The 10519-nt window shown below is 42.9% G+C and overlaps 1 protein-coding gene across 1 annotated transcript in view; it reads left to right on the top strand.

Moving 5' to 3' along the window:
- The first annotated feature begins 145 nt into the window (after positions 1-145).
- Positions 146-10519, top strand: part of fig4a (FIG4 phosphoinositide 5-phosphatase a) — a 30740-nt gene continuing 20366 nt past the window's right edge. Inside the window, exons 1-10 of the mRNA XM_068724578.1 lie at positions 146-290; positions 446-554; positions 2126-2224; positions 2959-3082; positions 6370-6526; positions 6838-6888; positions 7033-7199; positions 7479-7607; positions 9060-9160; positions 9597-9759. Of these exons, the coding sequence (XP_068580679.1) occupies positions 492-554; positions 2126-2224; positions 2959-3082; positions 6370-6526; positions 6838-6888; positions 7033-7199; positions 7479-7607; positions 9060-9160; positions 9597-9759 (1054 nt within the window). The 5' untranslated portion in view covers positions 146-290; positions 446-491. The remainder of the gene's footprint in view (positions 291-445; positions 555-2125; positions 2225-2958; positions 3083-6369; positions 6527-6837; positions 6889-7032; positions 7200-7478; positions 7608-9059; positions 9161-9596; positions 9760-10519) is intronic.

Below are 10519 nucleotides of genomic sequence, written 5' to 3'. Positions count from 1 at the left end.
ATGAAGAGTCAAAATTTGGTTTTGTTAGTTAATCGCATTTTCAGCCCTTCGAGCTTTGTTGGGCTTTGCGAGCCACCGTATCGGTTGAACACAAGCTCGGCCAGTCAGACAGTCACCTGACTAAAACAAAGTCATGTGACTGTACACTTACGCGCTAGCTGTATTTACTCGGGCAGGTTACATACACGATTAATTCATAAAAGAAGGAGTTATTTAGGTTACTAAGGAGATGCATATTATCTTATCTGGGGATGAATTGAGGCTAACGCAGCTAGCTTGCTAAATTAATGGTAAGTAACGTTGCTTAGCCAGGAAATAGGACGAAGATAAGATACACCCAGCGGCTAGCAGTGTCATGTTTACCTAACAGAAGTATGCCTTGCCGCTTTTGTATTTTATGATGTGAAGTAACGGGTTTGTCTGTTGTGTTTTGTTTGCTTTGCAGCGTGTCGTCTCTACTGGTGACTCTTTGGAGAATACAGGGACACAACATGCCTCAGTCAGCCGCCACCATCAGCGGGATCCAGAGGATGGTTCTGTATGAAACCAGAGCCGTAAGTCCATAATGACCTGTATGCTGTTAGCGTCACTTTTTCCATAATGACTTGCAACACGTCTGATCAGTGGGTTCTTAGGGTTACGCCTGCAAGGAGCCAACAAAGAGCTGATTGTAAGAACAGGATGAGGAAAAATAAAAAGCAAAGGAGCATGCTTCTTCTTTATTTGCAGAAACTTGTTTTCCATTCATACAGGTCCACATCTGTTCTTATCGTATTAGAGGCACACTAGGCCTAGGAACTACCTAGCTCAAGCACTTCTCCTCCCCAGCTTGCAGACTCTGTGGACTCTCGTTAAGGATTTCCTGATGTATGAAAGCCACGTGTAATCTATGATTTTTTTTTTTTTTTTTACTTCACAGATGTAAACATGAGGGGGATACAGGATGTCGATATGTTTCTGTAAGCAAACACTAGATGGCAGCAATAGAGTGTTTGTGTTCCAGGGATTCCCCCAGTCTACATTCGTTTACCATGACCTCCATGGTGTCAGTTATGGTGTCTAGACGGTCAGAATGATAACAATTTACCAGACAAAATGATCTGTAAATATTAGCATGGTTTTGATTTCTACACATTAGGTGTAAATATGCCGATATGCACACATCAGGACAAGTTCTTCTTCATGCTTCCTTCCTAACCGTCTGCTGTTTTATTTAGCAAATCCAATTATTTCCTTTTTTTTTTCCAACGGGCTACAATGACACCGATGTTTGAATGAGGGTGAGCTATAACAGTGTGATTGAGGGCGGATCTATTCTCACGGACATTTAGACGGTACGGCAGAAGAACATTTGTCACAGTTGAGCTGCCGTCATTTCTTATTGAACCTCTTGTTTGCCCATTTTGCCGAGACAGCGGCTGAGCCGACCGTCTAACTGTTGTGGACAAAGGGGGCTCCGTGGTATATTGTGGAACGGGACAAAATAGCTCTAATGGTTGCAGACCGTACTGATACAAGGTGTTCCGATGTAATAGTCTTTAGAAGATGGAGGATCTTAAGCCATCTCTCAAACCCAGTGTGAGGAAAAAAAATAATGACTTGAAAGAAAAAAGCCATTCAAGAAAGACACAAATCTTAACAATGCACATATTACAATGTAGCCTTATGATTACATATGTGCTGTGCACCAAATGTACTCCAGACCGTAACTACTCTAAATCCAGTCTATATTCTCATATACAATTATATGACGTGAGGGTTCCCTTTTATGTGTAACTCCACAGGCTTCTGATGCTTTCATTTCTGCTTGGGTGATTCATTGTGGAGTGAAAATATTCCACATTATAGGAAAAACAGGCCTGGAGACAGTGAGGCTTTAACGATAGGCCTGCACTGTAGAGCGCCGGCTTTTAATCACAGAGACTGTTTACGTCTGTAGACATTTGAAGACGCGTCCTCTCTGAGACACATTCTCCTACTGCGTTCTCATGCAGTCGCACGAGTGAAATGATTGTTCTTGTAATCAGTGCGCACATATTCCCAGAAAGCAACCATACGGCAAACAGCAGCTCTGCAATCATTGAATCGTAGTCATAGTGTATTTTGCTTTTACCTTTCTTTCCAGAGGTATTTTCTGGTGGGGAACAATCAGGCACAGACCAAACACAGAGTCCTGAAGATTGACCGCACAGAACCGAAGGACCTGGTCATTATTGATGATAAGGTAAGCGCTGAATTTCCACCAGAGTCGGTACAGTGCTAATGATTATGCTCATGTAATACAGTGCAGCTCGGATACAACTGTACAATCGCTCCGTCTGTCCCGAGTATATTACGGGTGATTATGATGATGATGTTTTGTTATTATGTCGCATCCGTGACTAAATATCCATCACCCCACGCTCTCATTCCTGCAGATATTACACTGACTTTGGGAAAGCCCTGTTTGTGGTTCATTAGGTTGGACCGAGTGTTTCATAAACAGAGAAGTGATGAAGAAGGTGAACCGGTTCAAAGCTGGAAACACAGCCTCATCTTTGTAAGAAAGGCTGACATGCATAAGTAGGACTGTGTATGACTCTGGTGATATGATACATATTATGATACTGTAATGTACTGTAAGTTACAATAGTAATCTTTTTCATCTACTTTTGCATTTATCAGTATTTGTAACATCATAGCACTGCTTTTCTGTGCAATCTGAGCCGCTGTCTGCCATGAATCTTTACATGTAAAATATTAATAAAAATCAATAAAGTTTTATAGAATTTATACAGTATCACAAAACAGAATATCGCAATCGTCAAGTGTTATGATATTGACCCCTACATGTTATGAAATAAAAGGCTGAATAGAACCTCTTTATGTTCTTCTTATTGCATTTTGTAGAAGAAGTGCATTTAATTGTTTTCGTCTTTTATTGCAAGGTAAAATGTCTGTCTGTGTATTTGTCGGCAGCATGTGTACAACCAGCAAGAGGTCCGGGAGCTGCTGGGCCGCCTGGACCTGGGAAACCGCACCAAGATTGGCCAGAAGGGTTCCTCAGGCCTGTCCAGGGCCGTCACGGCCTTTGGCATTGTGGGTAAGCAGAGTCCCTCCACTCTCTTCCTCACAGGCGTAGCGACGACCCACTGTGGGGCGCAGTGACGGCAGCGTGTAACTCATTGGTTCTACAGCTGCACATATTGACCTGGTTCTGCATATTACAGTAAGTGCTGGAGATGGAAAAAAAAAAAAAAACCCATAAAATAAAAGGATCACCTGGGATACATTGTAATAAAGTACAATAACGGCCCCGCTAGCCCTGCAAGTACCTTTGTGGAGCTGATAATGTTCAATCTTCAGGTTTCAAATCATGACCATCAGTGGTGCAAGAAGAAGCTTTTTTACATTTCTAATAATTTCTTTTTGTCCAAAAATTAGCTAAAAAAGAAATTGTAACAATATTGTTTGGGATAGTTGTCTTTAACTATAATAGTATAATAGTGCCTATTAAAACTGTTTTGTATTTTACATTTTTTTAAATTTGATTTTATTGTATTTTTTTGCATTTTTCTGTTGATCAGTGTCAAAGAGTCACATGACTCTTCCTATGAAGACGTTTTATAGACACTATATTATTTAATATACAAACTACGTTGTGTTAAAAACGTATCTCAGCGCACAACACTTTTTAATTTCCACACTTCTATTAGTGGTGAAAAAAAAAACTGCTAATAAATACTGGTTTAGTGTCTTGGAATTGTCAACCCGCTGAATCACGGCGTATGAATCATTCCTGATTCATTTTGAGAGGGAGAGTAGCTCATATCATGTGTATCTGTGCTCTAAACATTGGCCTGCAGACCTAATTACAAAAAAACTGAGGTTCCTTCTCTGGCCTTTTGTTAACTTGAGACACGGAAACACAGGTCACTCTCTTTTTGTTAGGTCAACCTGTTCTGTCTGCCCCATAAATACGATCCGCTGTTTGTGTTACATGAGAAGTTTGTGAAATTGATCGTCGGTCCTCCAGTACGCCCTGCGTGACCTCAAGTCATGACCTACATTTCATGTAACACACATTCTAATACACACACACAGTGACTTGTGTTGTGGATGTAATCAGGACCTTGTCATTATCGAGCCTTGATAATTCTGTTGTTCTGTACTCTGGACGTGTGGTTCAATCATGAGAACACTCTTTTTTATTAATTCTCCCCAAATAAGAATCCAATTTAAACCCACTAATGAACCAGAATCAAATGAAACCGAACCAGAACCTCAAACATGTGACTGCCTAAATCCCCTGTTTGTCCCGTAGAATGATTAAAAGACAGACTTGATGAGCTTGTGCAAAGAGGCTCTAAACGTTCACTTCTAACCGTCGATAATCCCAGTAGGACCAAAACAAGATCAAAACAATAAATAATTAAAACAAAAATGACAAGATTACAAGTCTACAGCTCTGTGAAGCTGCACTTAGACACAGTTTGGTTTTGGAGTAAATGCTAACTTTAACCTGCTAACATAGTCACAACACCAAAGCTAACATGCTAATGCTATGTTAGTTCAGCGTTAAAACCATAAACATCAAATATGGTGGCGACTAGGGAGAAGTCAGGGGCTGTCTGAAGTCAGTGGGGTTCTTCCTCTGCAGAGCATGAATGTGAAGAACATCATGTATCCACTACTTGACTGACTCGACCGTTGAGCGGCGCTGCTAGCGAGCGACAGTCCTACTGTACATTCTACTGTCCGGTTCATCCAGCGAGCGTTTGTGTCTGCAGCTGTTCACGTTTCCAGTTCTGGCAAAGAAAGATGCAATCGTTAACCTTCCAGGCCATAATAGCAACACGCCCGAGCTAATAATTCTGCGTCATCACTGAACCTGCGGATGGGTCGGTCACACTGACACAGACAGATTATGACTCTGACATCTGCTTGAAGGAATAAGATGCTTTTCCCCCCCCCCCTCCCGCTGTTCCCTAATTCCATCTTTGTTCATCAGCCACGATTTGCCAATGTCACTGTGTCGTATGAAGTAAGAGAGTGTCTCAGCCATGTTGGCTTCAGTCTATCCAGAGAGACCCTTTGACTTATGTTAGTACTGTATATAATGAGTAACATTATTGTAAGTAGAATTGTATTCTCTTTGGTTTGCCTGTTTTGTCAGTCTGACCCATCACTAGAAGGAAGCGACACAATGAACACAATGAACTATCATTGTCATTCTGCGAAACCCAGAGTGAAGGAACATTAAGTTTGCTCTCATTCGAGACGCAGCCCGCGAGCTCAGTCGATTGTCTTTTGTGCTGTGATAAATACCTCGCATTTGCAAATTGGGATACACCCGCTCATACCCACACTAGATGCTTCAGATGAGTAGCCTCTCTCTCAGGCCTAATTAAAGTCCTCCTCAGTCCACTGGGGTCTGCAAAGGAGGAATCCTGTTCACACGAGGGTGGACTAATACTGAGGTTCTTTAACAGATGTGTCAATGAGAAGCATAAAGCAAAATCTTACGCGCCACACTAGCTGTTTAGAGAAGTGTCGTCCTATATTTGATAAAGGTAGGACCACATAGAACAGCTTGTAAGATTCTAATACAAGAAGAATCAAGTGAATTTCTCTGGTTCTTCTAATTCAGTGTTCCAGTAATTAAAGGCAGCCTCTTCATCAGAGTTCTTTATGTAATTGGTGGGTTACGCATCCACGGATCTACATCCTACTGTATCAGCCTGCATCTGTAGCGTTCTCTTTGTATGCGGAGAACCCGACGTGAAGCTCATTACTGCACGACGACACCGGAGCGCCTGCGACTCTAAATAGTCTGAATGCACAAGGACTTCTTATTCAGGTGAAAAATTGCGTCTGTGGCACACAATTCATCCGCGAAGAGATTAGTCCCGGCGGTGAGATAATGAAGCCGCGTCGCCGGCGTGCTGCACGCTTAAACTACTGCGCTGGATGGGGCATGATAACCAGAGCATTAAAACAAGCTATAAAAAGATTTAATCACAGCCGTTTATTATGTTTTTGAATGTCAACAATAGGATAATGGCTCATCAGAAGCAGAGAGCACATCAGCGATTATGTATGGATTACTTTCTGGGTCAGATTTTAATTCTGGACTGTAGGTAAGCTAGTGAGGTGTGACACACAAACACCCTCCGTCCGCCTCCTCAGATGGAGTTGTTTGCCCGTTTGTGTTGTCGAGGCTGTTGCTGATTCGCAGACAACAGAAAGGCTGAGCTAGACTTCGGCTTGTTCTTTCTTTCTGAGCTTCAGTAAGTCAGGGTTCTGTTGGGACAAATGCTCCTTGAAAGAAACATTTGACTAGTTTTATTATAAAAGATTTCAAATACGTACTTCGCTTCTTCTTCACAGGGTTTGTACGTTTCCTCGAAGGGTACTACATTGTGTTGATCACCAAGCGTAGAAAGATGGCTGACATCGGTGGCCACTCCATCTACAAAGTTGAGGACACCAGCATGATCTACATCCCCAATGACTCCGTCAGGGTTGCGCACCCCGATGAAGCCAGGTACCGCCTCGTTCCCCCGCCCACAGTGGTGCAGGTCAACTTCTAGTGAAACGTTTTTTTTTTCCTTTCGTTTGTGCACCATCACCAGTCATTTGTACGCATAGTCACACTCACGGGACTCTCCAAAGTCAAGAAATGGTGAAGTGTTTTTGATGAACGTTGCAATAGAAAGAAATTCTGACTTGCTTAAGTTGAGAAATTCTACACAATGTCAGAACTTTTAGGAATCAGTTTGAAGCACGTTTTAAGGGAAAAGCACAGCTGGTATTTCCACCATACAGTCACTTTGACTGAGTTTTTTTCCCTCCTAGATACGTGCGGATCTTTCAGAACGTGGACTTATCCAGCAACTTTTACTTCAGGTAAGACAAATCCAGACGCCTCTTTTTGTCTGACGTGAAACACGCTTCACGTTTCCGATTGTAGTTTGGCCGAATCTTGAATTCGTCATGGGACCGTACGGGCTCTGTATGTTTCAAATCGAGTTTCCTTTGTGCCTTTTGCAGCTACAGCTATGACCTGAGCCATTCACTGCAGTACAACCTGACTTTACTGCAGAGGCCTTTTGAACTGTGGTCGTCACCAACTTCCTCCTCCGCCGAGGAAGAGGTACAAAAACAGAGCAAGCACGACAGCTTTGACATCTTCGAAGACGAGGGTCTTCCTACGCAAGGTGAGAGGGTGTTAATCTAAGAATCATCCCTTATACTGCAGGTTTGCCTGTTGTTTTCTTTACTTGCCTTGGCTGATGTGTTCAGTTATATTTTGGCATGTTTATTGTAACTGGATAACATAAGCTCTTGTTCCACATCCTGCATCACCACAGTTTTCTTTTTTTTTTTCTTTTTTTTTTTCTTTTCCATTTGTTGCTTTCTAGCCGACAATTTGATCCGACCCCCGTTTTAGTAAAATGATCCGAAAGGTTTCATGTGTTCCTTCTCTTCCGCCACAGTGGTTTACGGCCTCCAGAATGAGCCGTACTACAAGTACGTGTGGAACGGGAAGCTGCTGGAACGGGTCAAGGACATAGTGCATCACGACTGGCTCATGTATATCATCCACGGCTTCTGTGGCCAGTCCAGTATCCTTTTGAGAGACGTCAAGTCATGCATTTATTTATGTATCTGTGTGCTTTTTTTTTTTTTTTTTTAATTGACACGATCCACTTGTTGCTTTTTGGATTCAAAAAGAATGTCCCATATAGTAGCTTGTTGGGACATAACGTCTGTCCACTGCTGTGTGATTACGCTCTAGTACAGTAGACGATGCGTTGTCCCTCAGAATGTTGTGCTTCGTTTGCGCTCCCTCTCAGCTTCAGCATCACTTGTTGAGCTGCGCTCGGCATCCATCGCAGCCCGCGGAATGCGCTGCGAGCGAGACGCTGTGAGTCACCGGGACACTGCAGAAGGGACTCGTGTTTGTTTTAGGGCTTGAGCAAAAAATGTATGGCAATCAAGCAATGGTTAACAGGTATGTAAACACTGGCGCTTGCATAATCACTCCATCTGTTATCCTATATGCTGCGTGGCTTTTCTTTTTGAAGGCAAATCCTATATGTTTTACATTTACATCTTTCTTTTTTGTTTGTTTGAATCCTTCTTTCCGTTTTTCATTTCACTGCTACTGTAACTTTTTCTGAGAAGTTTTGACACAAGCTGCATACCAGGGATTAGCGGCAGGCTCCACATGATTCATTTTTGAGAAGCTTTGGTAGTATTGATGCATGGGCGACTGCTGCGGAGTGGCTTAGGGCTATAACTGAGTAAACAGTTTGATTTATTGGGGTAAAAGTCTGCCTTAGGTTCAGGTTTCAGACTTCCATCAATTCTCCTTTGCATAAATCACACCGTGCAATGTCATTTATTCTGCCTCTCAGTCAAAACAAGTTACTCTTTTTCATCAGTAATTTATATTTTAATGAATGTGTGTTTTTTAGTTGCGCTAATCGTCTGAGGTGCACGTTACAGTCGGTGCCGATATCGACGCTGTTGTCCCTCTTATCAGACACCGTGTTGCCAAGGTAACAGTGTGTGGGCGCTTTGAGTTTAAACAATTCCTGGAAACAGTTTGGCCTTCATTGCAGGGTTTTTTTCTTTTCTTTTCCTGAGAGCATGAGAGGACGGATGGGTGCAATAAGAGGAGACTCACCAGATGGAGTGGATGGAGACATGCTGAGCATCAGGAGACACTGAAGCGGCCAGGAAATAAAAAAAAGACAGATTTGAAAACAAAAAGCAATAAGGGGGAAAGGTGGGACATTGCTAACCTGTCGAAACAGAGTTCTCAAAAGTGGTTACTCTAGGATGATAATGAGGATATTAATATTATTGGTAATTATTTCAATAGTGCATAAGTTTCTACTGATTTAAGATGCAAAATACATAATTTGTGAGGCCCAATAGAAGAGGGCAGTTAGGGTGGAAACTAAAACTACACTAAAGATGCATTGATGTAAGTGTGTGTGTGTGTGTGTGTTGTTGTTGTTGTTGTTGTTGTTGTTGTTGTTATTCCTCCTTAACCCACCGACTATCAGAGCTGCTGATCTACGGCCGACCGGTTCACATCACCCTCATCGCCAGGCGCTCCAGCAAATTTGCCGGAACCCGCTTCCTCAAAAGAGGAGCCAACTGCGAGGTACAGCTGTTGCCGAGGCAACGGGGAAAAAAATAAATAAAAAATAGAATAGCTGAGGCAAGGCCTGAGGGGCCACCGGGATGATTGAGATGACTCAGGGCGATCACGGGGGGGGGGTTAATTTGACCCGCTGCCGCCTCCTACAGTATGCATGAGTGTGTGGGTGTGTGTGTGCTGGGAGAAATTTAGGAGTAACCATAGATTTCCTGCTGTCCTGAGATTAGGTTGGACACAGTTTACACTAGTTACACTTCATTGTAGCATAACTGTCTGATTGGCCTTCATCACGAGAGACTGTTTCACTGGTGTTAATATTGTAATTATTATAAGTCCTGTCAGTGGGCCAGCATGCATGATAGCAGCGCCCTAATAGCCCTCATTGAGATTATCAGCGACGCCATTAGTTATCCTGTGTTGTGTTTTCTCTTACTTCCAGGGGGACGTGGCTAACGAGGTGGAGACGGAGCAGATCGTCAACGACGCCTCAGTGATGTCCCTCACAGCAGGAAGTTACTCCTCATACGTCCAGGTGCGAGGCTCAGTCCCGCTCTACTGGTCCCAGGACATTTCCACCATGATGCCGAAGCCCCCGATACGACGTAAGGAACGCTGGAGTTCTTTCTTACTGTGAACATCAACGGCTTCTTTGTGGTCCGGCATCAGAATATGGTGTTACAGTGAGGAATCAATCCGCCTTGGTGTTTTTCCTATTTTCTTCCATTAAAACCAGGAATTAAAATGTTTTTTTAATTTGGATTCTTTTCTGATGGACCTTTTACAGATAGTTATTTATCTGTTGATGTTTATAATGCTCCATATATTCATTCTAACAGCTGTCCAGGACCAGGAATAACCTCATGGGGACAGACGAAGAATGTAATTAAAATAAGAGTGGCTTTGTACAAGAGGCCAATCCTCTCAGCCACTGGGACAAAGATAAAAAACAAACAGAGAATGGAATGGGTGAAGACAGGACACCCTCCTCTTGTCTCATTATGAGCAGGATAAAAACCCAAATCCAGGGCCAGAGGGAGGCGATCAGGCCCCTGAGACTGATGACACTGCAGACCGCTGTGTGTGTGTGTGTGTGTGTGTGTGTGTGTGTGTGTGTGTGTGTGTGTGTGTGTGTGTGTGTGTGTGTGTGTGTGTGTGTGTGTGTGTGTGTGTGTGTGTGTGTGTGTGTGTGTGTGTGTGTGTGTGTGTATATACACGCAGGAAGATATTGTTGCTTGCATCTGTTCACAGCCTGTATTAAATCATAATCTTTCCCCAGTTTGCCCTTTAATTCATCCTCAGATGACATTTACTTCTGTGAGACACCGGGCGTGTCCTTGAGGTCCCTCTCTGAATGACGTTGCT

Source organism: Cebidichthys violaceus, unplaced genomic scaffold, assembly GCF_023349555.1.
Source record: "Cebidichthys violaceus isolate CVI_PGR_0920_01 unplaced genomic scaffold, fCebVio1.0.p SCAF_31, whole genome shotgun sequence".
Taxonomy (NCBI): Eukaryota; Metazoa; Chordata; class Actinopteri; order Perciformes; family Stichaeidae; genus Cebidichthys; species Cebidichthys violaceus.
This window is presented reverse-complemented; position numbering and strand designations above follow the sequence as displayed.